Genomic DNA, 18,790 nt, shown 5'->3' on the forward strand with positions numbered 1-18,790 from the left:
AAGTTCTTTCTATTCTGTTTGGTATCTTTAACAATGTTCTCCAGTGTTGTGATGTTGTCACTACATCCTGGGGTTACCAGTGATGTTCCTCCAGTTATCAATGTTTCTCAGACATTCTGCATCTTCTGCTTTTTGAATCAGACCAGCCTGAATCTTTTTTAGGGAGTTCAGGATGGTGCTGGTTTTTAACCACAGGGCAAAGAGTTGGGGCAAACATCTGGCATTCCCATTGTGAATATTCTTGAATATCCCCTAATTTCATTCCATCTGGACCAGTTGCACTCTGGGTCTATCTCCATGATGGCTGAGTTGACCTCTTGTTCTCTATGGGACGCAACAACTGGATGTCATCCCTTTGACTGGAGTATTTTGTAAATTTGTCAAGATTTCCCTTGTTGTTCACCACTGACCAGATTGTACTTAAATTATGCTTGTGCTCCTCCTTCGAAAGAGGACATAATGTTATGGCTGCCATCCCCATAATCTACAGGGCTAGTCGATACCTATTATTATGTTTATAGAACAAGTTGAGCTTCTCTGAGCTGTGCCTTTTACTTGCCCATCCTTTCTTCACACCCATATTCTTTTTGTGTCCATATAGTTTTAATCTATCTTGAGATAGGTTCTATTGGCCTGGGAGTAGTTTTGTGCTGTTCACCTCCAGTCACTAGAAATGTTGTGGAAATGTTGGTGGTGAACAGGGTTGGACAATGTCCAAAAAAAATCACATACCAGGTTATAGTCTGACAGGCTTATATGAAAACACGAGCTTACAAAACTCTGCTCCTTCCTCAGGCGTAGTATGAGAGAGGAAAGGAATACTGACACAGAATTTATAAGCAGCAAAGGTAGCTACCCTAAAACTGACAACCTTCTGTTGAATCTTTAATCAGTTAGAAAAGAGACACCAGTTTCTATTATTTAAAATCCAAAATCCAAATTTTTTTCAAATCTGTGTCCTGAGATAATTAAAAGTTTTATCAGTGTATACAAAGCAGATATCTCAGGTCAGACAATACTTTTTAGGTGTGAGGCCATGCTTACACTCCATCTGTGTTTTAAACTGGAAACAGGTTTTTTTTTTAAACAATAAAACTTATTGTGTAGTTGCAGATATATTCAATCTTGTTCAAAAAGTAAAACCAGCCTGATTCCAGTACAATGTATACAGTACATTGTCCCAAGATGAAGGTTTTATTAATGACTTGAAAGAAATCTGGACTTCCCATTTTAATCAATAGAAACTGGTGTCTCTTTTCTAACTGAATAAAGATTCAATAGGGGGCAGCCAGTTTTAGGGAGCTACCATTCTGCTAATAAATTGTTGGTATTCTTTCCCCCTCTCCTACTACACCTGTTGGATTATAACCTGGTGTTAAGTCATTAGAAAGTCAATGACTGGTCCATAAGACTTAACCCCTGCACTCTGACTTTGGGATCACCCTTCTTATTTAATATTTCTTCATGCTGGATTGTTTGATTGTCATCATCACAATTTTTGGGATTACAGGCCAGATGTCAAATGATCCTTTTTCGTTTATTGGGTGACCTCCTCCAGCTTAGTCAAATGGACCGATGTCCATAGCGTCGTCTTCAATCTTGTCAGGGGTTGGTAGTTGCGCTACCACGCTGATTCCCTGCAACACACTGCACTTGTCAGAAATTTGCTTGAGTGTTTTTGTGGTAAGGAAGCTGGCGACCTCTTTACTTACAAATGAACATCCCACATATTGCTGTTCCAGTTGATGGAGATGTGTTTCTCAATGAGAATATTAACTCTCATTTGGAGCATGAGAAGGCCCTGGTTTGTTTGGCAGGTCCTCCATCTTTGCACTTAGCATGTGGTATTTTCTACTCTTGTCACCACATCTTAGTGACATGGGCTATTTGTCACTTGACCTTCCTCCTGCTGTGCTAGGTATTCCTCCAGATGGTAACGGTAGGGTGCTGGGGAGTATTGTCAAGATTAGAGTGGTGCTGGAAATGCACATCAGGTCAGGCAGCATCCGAGGAGCAGGAAATTCGACGTTTCGGGCAGGAGCCCTTCATCAGGAGGTATTGGGGAGTGTTGCTGAACAGAGACCTTGGGGTGCAGGTTGATACTTCCTTGGAAGTGGAGTCACAAGTAAACAAGGTAGTGAATACAGTGAAGGTTCCACTTTGGGACCCTCCAACCACACAACATCAATGAGGACTTTACCAGTTTCCTCATTTCCCCTCCCCCCACCTTATCCCACATCCAACCTTTCAAGTCGGCACTGCTCTCATGACCTGTCCTACCTGTCCATCTTCCTTCCCATGTATCTGCTCCACTCTTCTCTCCGACCCATCACCATTACCCGCACCTCCATCGACCTATCACATTCTCAACTACCTTCCCCAGCCCCACCGCCCTCCCCCATCCATTTCTCTTCACCCCTTCGGCTCATTCCTGAAGAAGGCCTCTTGCCCGAAACGTTGATTCTCCTGCTCATCGGATGCAGCCTGACCTGCTTTGCTTTTCCAGCACCACCCTCTTGACTTGGTAGCGAAGGTGGTGTTTGATACTCTTGCTTTTATTGGTGAACGCATTGAGTATTGGAGTTGGGAGGTCATGTTCCGGCTGTACGAGACATTGGTTCGCCCTCTTTTGAAATAATGTTCAATTCTGGTATCCCTTCTACAGGAAAGACGTTGTTAACCTTGGAAGGATTCAGAGAAGATTTACAAGGCTGTTGCCAGGTTTGGAGGGTTTGAGCTATGGGGAAGAGGCTGAATAGGCTGGTGCTATTTTCCCTGCAGCAATGAAGGCTGAAGGGTGACCTTATATAAGTTTATAAAATCATAAGGGATATTGATAGGGTGAATAGCCAAGGTCGTTTCCCCAGCATAGGGGTGTCCAAAACTAGACAACATAGGTTTAACATAAGAGGGGAAAGATCTACAAGGGACTTTTCATGCAGTTCATGTATGGTATTAGTTACTACAGGAAGTGATGGAAGCTGGTACAATTATGATATATAAAAGGCATCTGGAGTCGTATATCAATAGGAAGGATTGACAACGATATGGACTAAATGTTGGCAAACGGGATTAGACTCTATAACTTGGAGCACTTTGTTGTATGTTCTTAAACTGATGTTTTTCATCCATATGGACATGAGAAGTGCCTAATGTCAAATGCAGAGTTCGAGTGTTCAAAATAATCCATCTTAGCTTTATTAATAGCAGTTTTTTCATATATCAGTTCAATGAGGACTGTTTCCATGTAGGCGGTCATATTGGCTGTTTCATTGCTGAGAATATTGCCAACTCCCTTCAGTTGAAGTTACCCTTCCCAATTCCTTGTAATAGAAGATGTGTTTTGATGGTGTTGTTAATCTGTTGTGGGCTGCCTAAACATATTTTACCATCATGTGTTTGGCTGTATCTACTGGAACTCCTGATCCTCCTGACCTGATTCCCGGATCAGGCCTACATAGGAATGCACCACAGTCTTATGGGTCTCATTTCCATTTCTTCTGTCTGTGTAGAGACAGACCAGTTGCCAGCACTGAGTCTTGTTGGAACTTGTGTGGTATCAGCATTTTTCACACCATGCTACCACATTCACACCCATGGGAAGGTTTTTTTAAAATCAGAGATACATCCCACCAAGATGCGTGGGCTATTCAAACCCTCCATATGCTGTGCTTTCTGAGAGTGACAACTCACACTGCTTGGTGTCCTCCTCCATGTGCACACAATTGCCTCATGATTTTTCTAGGTCTCTTGGTCGGCTAGTTTCACTGCTGTTTCTGGCAACGCCAGTGGGGATGCATGACTGTCATTGTGGTAGACAAAAATCACAGCAAAACTCCCACAGAGGTAATCAGTGAGGTGAGGCTTCCATGAGAGACCCATCCTGAAGAGTCATAGTTACTCATAGTTAATGGAGTGTCACCTACTCCCATAATTAAGATGTATCTTACTTGCTATATACAATAGTGTATCTCAGTGGACAGAACTGAATCAATATTGAAAATGTATATGTGGAAGACTAGAGGTTACCATCAGGAAGGCAGGTGAAGCTTAAACAAAACTGGTGTTGGAGAAACTCAGCAGAGGGAGAAAAACAGAGTTAACTGTTGTGGTTCTGTTCGCCGAGCTGGAAATTTTTGTTGCAAACGTTTCGTCCCCTGTCTAGGTGACATCCTCAGTGCTTGGGAGCCTTCTGTGAAGCGCTTCTGTGGTGTTTCCTCCGGCATTTATAGTGGCCTGTCCCTGCCGCTTCCGGTTGTCAGTTTCAGCTGTCCGCTGTAGTGGCCGGTATATTGGGTCCAGGTCGATGTGTTTGTTGATGGAGTTTGTGGATGAGTGCCATGCTTCTAGGAATTCCCTGGTTGTTCTTTGTTTGGCTTGCCCTATAATGGTAGTGTTGTCCCAGTCGATTTCATGTTGCTTGTCGTCTGCGTGTGTGGCTACTAAGGATAGCTGGTCGTGGCGTTTCGTGGCTAGTTGATGTTCATGGATGCGGATCGTTAGCTGTCTTCCTGTTTGTGCTATATAGTGTTTTGTGCAGTCCTTGCATGGGATTTTGTACACATTAGTTTTGCTCATGCTGGGTATCGGGTCCTTCGTTCTGGTGAGTTGTTGTCTGAGAGTGGCTGGGACAGGCCACTATGAATGCCGGAGGAAACCCCACAGAAGCGCTTCACAGGAGGCTCCCAAGCACTGAGGATGTCACCTAGACAGGGGACGAAACGTTTGCAACAAAAATTTCCAGCTCGGCGAACAGAACCACAACAACAAGCACCTGAGCTACAAATCTTCACCCAAACTTTGAATAGAGTTAACATTTTGAGTCAGAATTGAAAATAGCTGGGAAAGGGTGGCATTTGTGCTAATGACAAGAGTAGAAAGAGTGGGGCCCAGACACACAGAAGGGATAGGTAATCAAAGACGTTGCTGATCTTTGCTAGCTAGGTAGGGTGTTAACCCAAAAAATGTACATGACAGAGAATTGAACCATTCTAAAAGAACTGATATTTTAGAAACTGTGATTATCTAATCAACAAACTAATTCTCAATTCAAAATTACTTAATGTAAGCTTGTTGGACAGAATTCGAAAATATTAACTTTAATTACACTAATGACAAAGTTTAATTCGAGCACAAAATTAATTTACAATATTAGCATTTATTCAAATTAAAATCTAAACATTTGAATGTAAAATTGATCACTACCTCCCTGCTTTGAGAAAGCCACAATCAGTGGTTTCTGAGGAAACATTTGACAGGTTAGCATAATTTGAACTGCATACCTAGTTCATTAATTAAAAATTGACAGTAATTTCATAACAAGTCAACACTCAAACCATCACCGATTTCCACTAAATGTGGATTGAATAGATTATAGATTCTCTACATATGCTTCACGTATCATCTCCCTCACTAATAAAAGCCTTGTTTTGGCTAGTGTGCACAGTACATTAGTGGATAACTGTGCCAAAGCATGACTCTGATGCCATAATTTCTGACAAAAGGCTGTTTGCTTAAAAGGGACAAGATCAGTAGTTGACAGCTGTTTTTCAATGGTATAGCAGAAAAAAGATCAGATGCAAAATCTCTTTTTACTCTTGTATAACCCTAATGAAACCTTTACAATGCTGCAAAGGTTCGGACACATGATCTAGACCACAGCATTAGGAAGGTGGGACTTTTTTTGTTTTGTAGCTATCCCAAAGCTGAGTTTGTAATGAAGAATACTTGTACTTGATGTTTTATAACAGTAATTTCATACAGGAACACCTTGAAAGCTCAGTGCGAGGTCCAGGAGTTCTCTTCCCAATGCCTCTTGATTCCCTCCACGGTTGAACTCTTCGGATAGCTCTCTAAAGGTACTGCAGATCCGCCTTGATTTAATATCTTGCCTGTTTATGCCATGTTTCCATGTATATCGTGCTTCTCCATATAAAGCAATTAAAGATCTCCTTGGCAAATGTATGGCTACCTCTACGTCTTTGTAAGGGACATGCCTTTGACAGGTGTCACTAGTGATTTTCACACTACAGTTATCCGTGCAAAGAACTTGAGTATTATCATCATGGAAATTACAAAGGCTCTCTGAATGATCAGATACTGGATCACAGGACTGTGCATTGCACACCATATTATGATGTAGCTGGATGAGATCCTCTGAGTCACAAGACATTGATAATATAGTTTCAGACAACAGGTTCAGGCTGACCAAACGCTCACCCCATAACCACCAGTCATCAAAGTGTGAGTCAATGGAAGAGCCACGTTCCGGTCTATAATCCAGGTTACATTGCTCCACAGGCAGAAAGCTTTTCAACACAGGATACTGTATCATTCGGTTTAGGAGGAAATGGCTGAAGCATGGTAGGCCACTGAAGCTTCCCACTTTCAACTTGTGCTTTTTAAAATTCACCTTTGGACCATAGTCCTGCATATTGACAAAGGAAAAAATACGTAATAATACACCAAGACCTAAGAAAATTATCTATGCATTGTTAGCAATTACCAAGTACTTCTAAATGTGAAAACGTTTTTCAGAAAATGTTTTGAAAGAGCAAAAAAAACAGCAAAGCCAATTTTGAAAGTTTTAATATCACAGGAAACAATACAAAGCAGGTTTACTTAATTTTCTGAGATAAGGCACTGTATCTTCCACTTGGGGATATACAAAGTATTGTAGAGTAAATAATTGATGTAGGGCGTGTGCTGCAGTGTTGGAAAAACAATCTTTTGGTTGAGACAGGAAACTGCTATTTGTTCTCTCAGGTGGTTGTGAAAGTACCAGGGTTCTTATCCTTTGGACAGCAGAAGAGTTCTGCCAGTTTTGCCATTTAACCCTCAATCAGTCTCTCAAAAAGGAAACTGCCTATTGTGATTATTATTTTTTGTTTGGCTGTCCCCTTTCCCTAAATTACAACAGTAGCAACACTTCAAAGAGCAGTACTTTGGAAAGGCCTGATGATGCAAATGTTACAAAGAAAATGCAAAATATTTCAGTTTATGGCAATCATAATGATATCAGAAATGCAACCTTGCTAAACTAACTGCAGATTGCTTCACTTTCCTGATTAACTAGTCAGACTTACACACTAATGTTCATTAGACCACACAATGAGCTATTCATTAAACCCTGTTTTTCAAACAAAAAATTGCCCATGCAAGATTACTTCGGGTTTGCTCTGATAAGGAAGTCAAATATGACTTGTCACAAATGGATTCCGGAGTGAAATTACCAGTAATGTTAAACAGTAATACTGAAGGATATAGATTACATTCGAAATAACTAGAATTTGATTAAGGTTGTGCATCTTAGTGGCATTTGCTTATTGTTGCCAATCTCAGGAACTCCCTCAACTCTTAATTGTTCAAACAAAAATATTCACAAAACAGAAAAGTGAAAACTCAAGGGAATGCTTCCAGTTAGTTGATGCGGTGTTCAACATCACATCCCATGAGATTGAAGAAATCACAGAACACAGGAAAAAAATTCCAAACCAGGAAACGTGGAAAGATCAGTCTAAATACAAGTGCATATTTTCTTTTAGAGTTGGTAGCAGAATACCTTAATCCAAAGTTTGATTTGTATTAGTGATCAGTTTGAAATGCAAGAGTATATTGCCATTCAGGTATTTGGGACTCCCCTACTAGTTCTTAGTGTAATGGGAGGTATTGCACAGGCTGGTCTATGCTGAATCTGTCATAAGTTAACACATCATATTGAGATTCATACAAAAAAATGTTGTTAAGCTGAATATATAAACAACGTTCTAACACTGACCCATACATAGCATTTTTTTTAATGCACCAGGAAAACCTACCTGTTTCTTGCGTCCAGATTGTGAAGGCTTCCATTCATCATTATCCATCAGGTTCACCAGCTTGGTTTCCTCCTCTTCATTTACAAAATCATCTAATAAAAATACTCCAGGAAATGGAAAAGTCCAGCCACTTAAACTAGAGTCATCATTCCCAATTGCTAAGCCCAATGTAGGATGATAAGTAAAATGGTACTTCCTCTGGGGAAAGAGAATTTGATAACAATTTGATTCAATTCCTTAGAATATTAATTATTTAACACGCAAGCGTGGCAGGTAAAGGAGTTATTTCATAAACATGCAAGGCAATAGAAGAGGAAAGACTTTGAAAGTTTTAGCACAAGGAAAAAAACCCAAAAATTTTAGAAGTTGACATAATGAGACAAGACATAATGTATAGGCAAGCAGGAGGCTAGAAGAACACAGCAAGCCAGGCAGCACCAGGACGTGGAGAAGTCAATGTTTCGTGTGTAACCCTTCTTCAGTACTGGAGGGTGAGTATAGTGGGAGCTACAGATAAAGCGGGTGGCGGCGGCCGGGTGCTGTAGTGGGGATAAGTGAAGACAGGTAGAGGATACAACCTAGTTGGTCAATGGGAGGAATGAATCCGGTTGGTGAAAAGGAGTCAGGGGATGGGAAGGGAGCAAAATGGTCCAAATATTGTGTCTCTGTCGGCTGCTTTGTTTCCTAGAGTTGCTTAGCAGGGAGCGAATGCTGGTGGTTGTGTTCTACTGGGAAAATACCAACTTACAAATAAATTGTAGAAAATATTGTGCAGAATATCTAAGGCCCTTAAAGAAGTGGCATGTTTCTTTGCTCAATAGAAATGAATTAGTAACATTTTTATGTCACGGCCAATGACCTATTTTAAAGTGAAGTCAGCAGTGCTATGACTTCATCAGAATAAATGTTTGCCATTTGATCCACAAGATCATACAAATTAGGAACATAATTAGGTTTGAACCTGCTCCACTATTTAATAGGATCACAGCTGATCCGACAATCTTTACGGTCCATGTTCCTACGTTTAAGTCTTGAATATTTTTAACAATCCAGTCTGTACAGTCCTCCACTTAAAAAAAAATTAACTAATTCAATACCCTCAGCGAAAAAATTCCTCATATCAATCTTGAATGGGCAACCCCTTACTCTAAGTATACACTGGTCCTACTCTCCCACAGGAGGGAACAACCTTTTGGCAACTACACTGTCAAGCCTATTATGTTTCAATAAGATTGCTTCTCATTCTCCTAAATTCTAAAAAAGTACAGGCCCTATCTATTCAATGTTTCCTCCAAAGAGGAAGAAAATCCTCCAAACCAGTATTGCCCATCTGGGGGTAGAGATTAGGATTTTTCTCTTTCTGATGGTTGTGTAGTTTTGGAATTCTCAGAAGGCAAGTCAGTGAATCTTTTTAAGGTAGTAGTAGATATATTTTTAATTAGGCAGGGGAATCAAAGGTAGGTAGAAATATGAAATTCAAAACATAAACAAACTATCTGGCATCTTATTGAATGCTGCACAGGCATGAAGGGCTAAACACCAGCACAGTGACTAGCACTGCTGCCTCATCGCGCTAGAGACCCAGGTTCAATTCCCGCCTCGGGCAACTGTTTGGGTGGAGTCTGCATGGGTTTCCTCCCACAGTCCATAGATATGCAGGTCAGGTGAATTGGCTATGCTAAATTGCCCGTAGTGTTAGGTGAAGGGGTAAATGTAGGGGAACGGGTCTGGGTGGGTTGCTATTCGGAGGGTCGGTGTGGTCTTGTTGGGCCGAAGGGCCTGTTTCCACAATGTAAATAGTCTAATCTAACCTACTTCTGCATCAACTGCATGTTTGTACATACATCGGGCAGAATGCTCTCCTTCTGCACTGCAATAATACTAAGATTCCATTTTCTACCCCACCATCATTAACATCCATTCATCCTCCAGTCAGCAGCCTCCATCGGATTTGTCAATTTCAAGATCCTCATATCTATTGTTGAATCCCTCCATGGCCCCTTTCAAATCTTGTCTTCCCTGTTCCTTCCGTCAAAACTTGATACTCCTGTAAAATCACATCTTGAACTTCTTAGTGGTAACCATCAGTCCTTGGAAACTTCTGTGCACGAAAGGACTTGTTCAAAGCAGCTTCCCACAACGGCCCCATAATAGCATTTGTTACAGTGGTACAGACAGAAGAACACACGAATTAGGAGGAAGAGTCAAATTTGGTTTGGGAGAGGATTTGTACCCGTCCAGGTAAAAGGATAAATACAACCTCGTCATTTTGCAGGTGCTGGCTGACTGCCGCAAAGATTTGTTTTTAAATTTCGAATATTACAGGATATCTAATAACACATAAAAGCAAAATTACGCTGGAAATCTACAATCTTGGAGATGGATATACTCAGCAGGTTCCGACATCACTTTTGAGCAAAGGAGGAGTTAATGTTTGGGGGGGTTTATAGCTGTGGATGTTGAAGTATCTCTGTTTCTACACTGTTTGTTTAACCAACCGGTTATCAGTGCTCAGATCCAGGTGAACTCTTACCCGCTGGCACTTCGTGACCGCTTCAATCCCACCCCGCTCACAGACCAGGCACGAACGGACCCCTTTGCAACCGCAGCCAGGCGGGCCGCTGCTCTGCACGGACATGCTCAAGGCCAGAGGCCTGCACCGACAGGAACAGCCTTCGCACGGGATCGTAGGAAGACGCCCTACGACCGGTGGCGAACAGTCCCTTCGCCCACCCCGTGAAAATGCGCACGCGCGAGCGCCAACCGCCGCTCACGACGGACTCTCCCCCGACACACTCCCTCAGAATTCGCATGCGCAGATGCCAACCGCCGGTCACGGACTCTCCCCTGAAACTCTCCCTCAAAACGCACATGCGCGGTCGTGAACTATCCCCGACACTCCCTCAAAACGCGCATGCGCGGATGTCAACCGCCGACTGTGGAGCGCGAGCATTTGTTGTGAGTGCGCCCGGCTTAAATTTCGCGGGTTAACCCTGGAACCTGGTAACAGCGACGGGAAAGAGTTGGTATTTAATGCTGCCTGCTTGGGCTAAGTGTTGTGAAATGTGCTGACTGTAAACTTTGTGCAGAGCCCGATTTGTGGATTTAACAAGAGAGAGTGGTGGGGTGGGGGCAGGCCGGTGGGTGGGCGCGCGCGCGCGCGGGCTCTGCGCCTGAGGATTACAGAATCGTGGTAACAGCGGTGAAGAAAACAAACTTACATTTGTATAACGCCGTTCGCGCCTATTACCTCTGGGGCGTAATCACTGCCGAGAAAAGCTTCGCCGAGCATGAGCCCAAAGACAGCAACGTGACAATAATCTTTTCAAAAGGTGCAACTCCCACATGAAAGCAAGGAGTACAGTTTAATGGGCCTAGATTTGCGACCACTCTATCAAAACTCCCCGTTGATGTTAGATAAAACCGAAACAACCTCTGACCAGCTAATGAGTGGGCACTTAGGTGCCGGCCGAGTCTCAATGTGGAAGTGGATAGAGTAGACAGGAGAAATGTGGAAGAACTTTGAAAGACAGTACAAGTTTAAGAGAGGTGTCGAAGTCAAGGGAGCTGAGTGTACATGATCACAGATCATTAAAAGTGGTAGGTCAGGTAGAGAAAGCAGTAAGGAAGATATTCTCGCCTTTATTCATAGGGACGTAGAATACAAGAGCGAGGACATGTTCAATTTGGGGAAGACACTTGCTGGAGTATTATGTACAGTTCAGTTATGTACAATATAGGAAGGATTCTAGGAATGAGGAACTTCAGTTCTGAGGATGGATTGAAGAAGTTGGGAGTGTTCTCCTTAGAGAGAAGAAGATTGAGGAGATTTGATAGGACTCTCAAACACATTAGTAGGTTGGATAGAGTAGACAGGAGAAACTTTCCACTTGTAAAAGGAACAAGATTTAGAGATCTGTCAAAGAAGCCAGGGTAATGTGAGGAAAAATGTTTTTACTCTAAGCAGCTAGGGTGTGGAATTCATTGCTTGGAAGTGTGGTGGAGGCAAGTACAGTTGGTACATTGAAGAGGGTGTTGCATATTTACATAATTTTTAAGGGTATACAAAAAAAAGCAGGAGATTGGCACTAGGTAATGATGCTCATTTAATGAGATGGTACAGCCATGATGGGCCAAAAGGCCTCTGTGCCACAACACTTGTAAGTGATGAAATATGTTGTCAGTGAAGCTCTTTATTGCCATAGGAAATGCTGTTGTACTCTTCACAGTTGAAACCTGCTCAGGCATCACAGTTAAGATGTAAATTTTAGGTTAATTACTGAAGATCTGATGGAAAAATCTCAAGCCTGGTTCAGTAAGGGATTGTCTCCGCCTGCTCCTGCCCCACCGAACTCATCTCCGCATACCTTGACACCGTCCTGTCCCCCTTAGTCCAAGAACTCCCCACCTACGTTCGGGACACCACCCATACCTTCCACCTGCTCCATGATTTTCACTTCCCCGGTCCCCAGCGCCTTATTTTCACCTTGGACATCCAGTCCCTGTACACCTCCATCCCCCATCACGAAGGACTCAAAGCCCTCCGCTTCTTTCTTTCCCGCCGTACCGACCAGTACCCTTCCACTGACACCCTCCTTCGACTGACTGAACTGGTCCTCACCCTGAATAACTTCTCTTTCCAATCCTCCCACTTCCTCCAAACGAAAGGAGTAGCCATGGGCTCCCGCATGGGCCCCAGCTATGCCTGCCTCTTCGTAGGATATGTGGAACAATCCATCTTCCGCAACTACACTGGCCCCACCCCCCACCTTTTCCTCCGCTACATCGATGACTGTATCGGCGCCGCCTCGTGCTCCCACGAGGAGGTTGAACAGTTCATCCACTTCACCAACACCTTCCACCCCGACCTCAAATTCACCTGGACAGTCTCAGATTCCTCCCTCCCCTTCCTCGACCTTTCTATTTCTATCTCAGGCGACCGAATCAACACGGACATCTACTACAAACCGACCGACTCCCACAGCTACCTGGACTACACCTCCTCCCATCCTGCCCCCTGTAAAAACGCCATCCCATTCTCCCAATTCCTTCAACTCTGCCGCATCTGCTCCCAGGAGGACCAGTTCCAAAAACGCACAACCCAGATGGCCTCCTTCTTCAAGGACCGCAATTTCCCCCCCAACGTGGTCGACGATGCCCTCCACCGCATCTCTTCCACTTCCCGCCCCTCTGCCCTTGAGCCCCGCTCCTCCAACCGCCACCAGGACAGAATCCCACTGGTCCTCACCTACCACCCCACCAATCTCCATGTTCAGCGCATCATCCGCCATCATTTCCGCCACCTCCAAACGGACCCCACCACCAAGGATATATTTCCCTCCCCTCCCCTATCAGCATTCCGTAAAAGACCAACTCCCTCCGTGACTCCCTCGTCAGGTCCACACCCCCCACCAACCCAACCTCCACTCCCGGCACCTTCCCCTGCAACCGCAGGAGGTGCAGGACTTGCACCCACACCTCCCCCCTCACCTCCCTCCTCACCTCCCTCCAAGGCCCCAAAGGAAACTTCCATATCCGCCACAGATTCACCTGCACCTCCACACACATCATCTATTGCATCCTCTGCACCCGATGTGGCCTCCTCTATATTGGGGAGACAGGCCGGCTACTTGCAGAGCGCTTCAGAGAACACCCTCTGGGACACCCGGACCAACCAACCCAACCACCCTGTGGCTCAACATTTCAATTCCCCCTCCCACTCCACCAAGGATATGCACGTCTTTGGACTCCTCCATCGCCAGACCACAACAAAACGACGGTTGGAGGAAGAGCGCCTCATCTTCCGCCTAGGAACCCTCCAACCACAAGGGATGAACTCGGATTTCACCAGTTTCCTCATTTCCCCTCCCCTCCCCTCCCCTCCCCCCCCCCTCCCCTCCCCTCCCCCCCCCCCCCCCCCTCCCCTCCCCCCCCACCCTCCCCTCCCCCCCCCCCCTCCCCTCCCCTCCCCCCCCCCTCCCCTCCCCTCCCCCCCCGCCTCCCCTCCCCCCCCCCTCCCCTCCCCTCCCCCCCCCCTCCCCTCCCCTCCCCCCCCCCTCCCCTCCCCTCCCCCCCCCCTCCCCTCCCCCCCCCCTCCCCTCCCCTCCCCCCCCCCTCCCCTCCCCCCCCCCTCCCCTCCCCTCCCCCCCCCCTCCCCTCCCCCCCCCCTCCCCTCCCCTCCCCTCCCCCCCCCCCTCCCCTCCTCCCCCCCCCTCCCCTCCCCTCCCCACCCCCCCTCCCCTCCCCCTCCCCTCCCCCCCCCTCCCCTCCCCTCCCCCCCCCCCTCCCCTCCCCCCCCCCCTCCCCTCCCCTCTCCCCCCCCCTCCCCTCCCCTCCTCCCCCCCTCCCCTCCCCTCCCCCTCCCCCCCCCCCCCCTCCCCCTCCCCTCCCCCTCCCCCTCCCCTCCCCTCCCCTCCCCCTCCCCTCCCCCCCCCCCCTCCCCTCCCCCCCCCCCCTCGCCCTCCCCTCCCCTCCCCCCTCCCCTCCCCCTCCCCCTCCCCCTCCCCTCCTCCCCCCCCCCCCCTCCCCTCCCCCTCCCCTCCCCTCCCCCTCCCCTCCCCCTCCCCTCCCCCCTCCCCCCCCCCCCCTCCCCTCCCCCCCCCCCCCCCTCCCCTCCCCCTCCCCCCCCCCCCCCTCCCTCCCCTCCCCTCTCCCCCCTCCCCCCCTCCCCCCCCCCCCCTCCCCCCTCCCCCCCCCCTCCCCCCCCCCCCCTCCCCCCCCCCCTCCCCCCCCCCCCCTCCCCTCCCCTCCCCCCCCCCCCCTCCCCCCCTTCCCCCCCCCCCTCCCCCCCCCCCCCCCCCCCCTCCCCTCCCCTCCCCTCCCCTCCCCCTCCCCCCCCCCCCCTCCCCTCCCCCCCCCCCTCCCCTCCCCTCCCCCTCCCCTCCCCTCCCCCTCCCCTCCCCTCCCCCCCCCCCCCTCCCCTCCCCCCCTCCCCTCCCCTCCCCCTCCCCTCCCCTCCCCTCCCCCTCCCCCCCTCCCCTCCCCTCCCCCCCCCCCCCCCCTCCCCTCCCCCTCCCCCCCCCCCCCCCTCCCCTCCCCTCCCCCTCCCCTCCCCCTCCCCCCTCCCCCCCCCCCCCTCCCCCCCTCCCCCCCCCCCACTCCCCTACCCCCCCTCCCCTCCCCCCCCCCCCCCCTCCCCTCCCCCCCCCCCCCTCCCCCCCCCCCCCCCTCCCCCCTCCCCTCCCCTCCCCCCCCTCCCCTCCCCCCCCCCTCCCCCCCCCCCCCCCTCCCCCTCCCCTCCCCTCCCCCTCCCCCCCCCTCCCCCCCCCCCCCCTCCCCCTCCCCCCCCCCCCCCCCTCCCCCCCCCCCCCCCCCTCCCCCTCCCCCCCCCCCCCCTCCCCCTCCCCCCTCCCCCCCCCCCTCCCCCCCCCCCCCCCCTCCCCCCTCCCCCCTCCCCCCCCCCCCCCCCTCCCCCCCCCCCCCCCCCCTCCCCCCTCCCCCCCCCCTCCCCCCCCCCCCCCCCTCCCCCCCCTCCCCCCCCCCCTCCCCCCCCCTCCCCCCCCCCCCCTCCCCCCTCCCCCCCCTCCCCCCCCCCCCCCTCCCCCCTCCCCTCCCCCCCCCCCCCCTCCCTCCTCCCCCCCTCCCCCCCTCCCCCCTCCCCCCCCTCCCCCCCCCCCCCCCCCCCTCCCCTCCCCCCCCCCCCCCTCCCCCCCCCCCCCCCCCTCCCCTCCCCCCCCCCCCCCCCTCCCCTCCCCCCCCCCCCCCCCCAGATAGGTCGAGGAAGGGGAGGGAGGAATCTGAGACTGTCCAGGTGAATTTGAGGTCGGGGTGGAAGGTGTTGGTTTCCATTTGAATTGAATAACTTCCTCACTGTTTACTTGCAGAGAGTGTAAAATTCAAAAGGACCTGAGAGGCAACTTTTTCACACACAGGGTGATTCATATAGAACGTAGAATAGTCCAGCACATTACAGGCCCTTTGGTCCTCAATGTTGTGCTGACCGTTTATCCTCCTCTAAGATCAAACTAACCTACATACCCTTCATTTTACTATCCTCTATGTACCTATCCAAGAGTCGCTTAAATGTCCCTTAAGTGCCAGAGGAAGTGGTAGATGCTGACACAGTCACAACATTTATAACACATTTGGGCAAGTATCTGAATAGGAAGGATTTGGAGGGATACTGGCCAAATGCAGTCAAGTGGGACTAGTTTAGTTTGGGAAACTTGGTCAACATGAACAAATTGGATTGAAGGGTTTGTTTTCGTTCTGAATGACAATATGACACTGATTCTATAATTCTTGAAAAATTCACCGTCTGTGGGAAACTATATGCAAAAAAACCCCCAAAAACTCCTGTTACTCAGGAAATCCTGTGTTGTTTGGTGAATTGAAAAATGAGACTTCCAAAGTCCTTAAATCCCTCCATACTGAGCTGTAGTGTCAAATAGAATTTTATGCTCAAGTCTCTGAAATGGGGCACACCACATTCTCACTAGAGTGCTGCGACTGAGCCACAGCTGACAACCTTTTTTAATCATTAGATTATTCATATTAAGCACATTTATAGCAATTTAACTGTGATGTTGTCTGCAAAAAGGAAAGAAGAACACTCTCATTATAATACTTACATAATTATGAGCATGATAACAAAAACATCTTTTTCTGATCATTAATGAGAACATCAAAAGATTAATGATAATCACACATTTTTGAATAGTAAAGCAATTAAAGTAAATGACCAATAATGAGGGGCTGATCTAACTAATGAGTGACAAATATTCAAATAATCCAATGTTAACAATCTTTATTTAGGAGGGGATTGTATTGAAGTGGTTGATGTGCAGTCAGCCTGGCAATTATTTTATTTTGTAAAAGACCAACATTTTGGATGACTTGCTAATTTGACCTCTGTTATTTTTGCAGCAAATCATTTAAACAAATTGAGCTGTTTCAATGTAACCAGTAATTTACAGCACATTAAAAGGTAACATGATTGTGATGTTTCCCAAAATCTTGATTTATACCATTATGCCACTTGATTAAAATCAGTGCATCTCATATCTTTGTGTTAGACCCCAAAGAATTTTAATGCTGATATATCTCATGATTAACATCTGATGGTTTGGATGTAATCATCTTCTCATCCAGAGCATAAGAGAAAGTGAGGACTGGAGATCAGAGTCAAGAGTGTGGTGCTGGAAAAGCACAGCAGGTCAGGCAGCATTCAAGAAGCAGGAGAATTGACATTTTGGGCATAAGCCCATCATCAGGAATGCTCCTTGGATGCTGCCTGACCTGCTGTGCTTTTCCAGCACCACAATATTGACCCTCATCCAGAGCATAGTGTGTTAGCAAGTGGAGAGTGATTTAGGATCACAGTTATCCCAAAGGACAAGACACTTGCCATTGAGAAAATAAAATTACAAGGTCATCAAGTTGGTGAAGGGGTGCTCCAGAAAACGATGCAAGTGGTGGCACTTCTGTCATCCTCTTTATTTACCTAAAATATGAATAATTAGGTTTAGGAAGATACACATTTAGATGGATTCTTTTTTAATGCAAACATCTGGAAATAACATTTCATGGCTTCATATGTTAAAACATAAAATGCAAACTTTGACCTGACTATGCTTAGAACCTGCACTTGTTCACAGAAGTTGATGGTTTTTGAAATTCTGAATTCCTATAGAATTTTTTTTTGTTCTGAGTGAGCACAAATATGATTTTGAGGAATCTGGCCATCCTAGAAAACTGTACTTGCAACAATATGAACAAAAATGTATTTAGAGCTTCAACTAAATTTATTAAAAAATTAAGAAACTGAGCACTAATGACTAACACCAATATTAGAACGTCATTGACCTCTAATAATATTAATTGGAATGTTTTAAATCCTGTTCAGTTCAATGTTGAGTACCATAATTTATTAGGCTTGGCCTTTTTAATAGCAGCGTGACTTTTTAATTTAATATGTAGTAAGGCACAAACCTATTGTTCCCATATTGCTCCCTGCTGTAGCAAAATCTTTCGACTTAATTATTGTAAATTCAGCGCTAATATTCACTGCAAAGATGTCTGGAATTTCAGTTGTTTAAACATTTAATTAAGTGATTTAGTTGAAGTTTATTGGTTTCCAGACTGGGAGAATTTGGTTTTGTCTAATAATTTTGGCTAGACATTGCTGTACAGACCTTCCAATGCAATGTGTTTGCTTTTTGTTGTTTAGACTTCCCGTGAGTGAGGGGATAATATTTCTAGTATCTAGAAAACAATTTCAAGAATGACGAAGATCACAAAAGAACTGTTGCTTGAAAAAGGAACTCCAAAATGCTCCAATTTGGGCCAAATCAAGAAAATAAAGTAAGAATAATTGATGAAATATTATAGCTTTCTCATAAAACATTCACAAAGTAATTTGCATCTCATGTATCAGTTGACATGGAACACAAGAACTGCTTGTGTAGAACTTGAGCAAATTGTAGTGGTATCGATAACTCAGTTGTTGTTCAGATTTAATCAGTCAATATTTTTCTCCCTGTTTCTCTTCAGCCTTTCCAATTTGAATTTGAAAACAAGTGATTTCGATCGAAAGTTATTTTCCCAGCTACGGACATTGGAGGAACTTGATGTGTCTGGAAATCTACTGACAGAATTTCCAAACAATCTGGGCCTTACCAACCTGAGGCTTCTCAACTGTGCCAATAATAAATTGGAACAAATTACAACACTGAACCAGTTTAAGAATCTTGAGGATCTCAATTGTGAAGATAACTTGTACTTAACAGTAAGTGATTTGAAAACACATTGAGTTGAAGAACGATATGATTGTGATAAACTTTTGGCATAATTTAAATGGTTAAAATTTGCATAACTTCCCATTGTAAATGGTTACATAAATTTCAGGTTTGCTTCTCTTTCTCCCTCACTTTATGGCACATAATATTTGCCTACTTTAATTAGTTAGGCAAAGTCCTGCACCATCTCACTATTTCTTGGATCTGCCCTGAGGAAGGAAAGAGTAATGAGTTCGT

At 46.7% G+C, this 18,790-nt stretch overlaps 2 protein-coding genes across 6 annotated transcripts in view; one reads left to right on the plus strand and one right to left on the minus strand.

Annotated features, from left to right (window-relative positions):
- lrwd1 (leucine-rich repeats and WD repeat domain containing 1) overlaps positions 1–18,790 on the plus strand; it is an 83,447-nt gene that overhangs the window by 14,265 nt on the left and 50,392 nt on the right. For 2 of the 5 annotated variants that reach the window (XM_043718742.2, XM_087977524.1), the window contains exons 1-3: positions 15,942–16,743; positions 17,986–18,119; positions 18,309–18,543. In XM_043718742.2, coding sequence (XP_043574677.2) covers positions 18,040–18,119; positions 18,309–18,543 — 315 coding nt within the window. In that variant the 5' untranslated portion in view covers positions 15,942–16,743; positions 17,986–18,039. Of the gene's footprint in view, positions 1–10,735; positions 10,776–15,929; positions 16,744–17,985; positions 18,120–18,308; positions 18,544–18,790 lie in introns of those variants that run through there. The other 3 variants (XM_043718743.2, XR_006315826.2, XM_087977523.1) reach the window with 3 other exon arrangements.
- On the minus strand, positions 5,139–10,571 carry alkbh4 (alkB homolog 4, lysine demethylase). The gene is made up of 3 exons (XM_043718750.2): positions 10,351–10,571; positions 7,818–8,015; positions 5,139–6,427 (listed from the first exon to the last, which is right to left on the minus strand). The coding sequence occupies exons 1-3, from the start codon at positions 10,453–10,455 to the stop codon at positions 5,756–5,758; spliced, it is 975 nt and encodes a 324-aa protein (XP_043574685.1). The 5' UTR covers positions 10,456–10,571; the 3' UTR covers positions 5,139–5,755.

This window comes from Chiloscyllium plagiosum, unplaced genomic scaffold (genome assembly GCF_037043375.1).
Source record: "Chiloscyllium plagiosum isolate Xiang-an unplaced genomic scaffold, Cpla_swu_hap1 HiC_scaffold_31, whole genome shotgun sequence".
Lineage (NCBI taxonomy): Eukaryota > Metazoa > Chordata > Chondrichthyes > Orectolobiformes > Hemiscylliidae > Chiloscyllium > Chiloscyllium plagiosum.

What these genes read in the sequence shown, in the direction of transcription:
- alkbh4 (XM_043718750.2), bottom strand. Translation starts at nt 10,455, where the DNA reads ATGTCCGTGCAGAGCAGCGGCCCGCCTGGCTGCGGTTGCAAAGGGGTC. An exon ending in CGGTCACGAAGTGCCAGCGG is followed by an intron (nt 8,016 to 10,350) that starts GTAAGAGTTCAC and finishes CTCTTTCCCCAG; the next exon opens with AGGAAGTACCATTTTACTTA. An exon ending in AATCTGGACGCAAGAAACAG is followed by an intron (nt 6,428 to 7,817) that starts GTAGGTTTTCCT and finishes GTCAATATGCAG; the next exon opens with GACTATGGTCCAAAGGTGAA.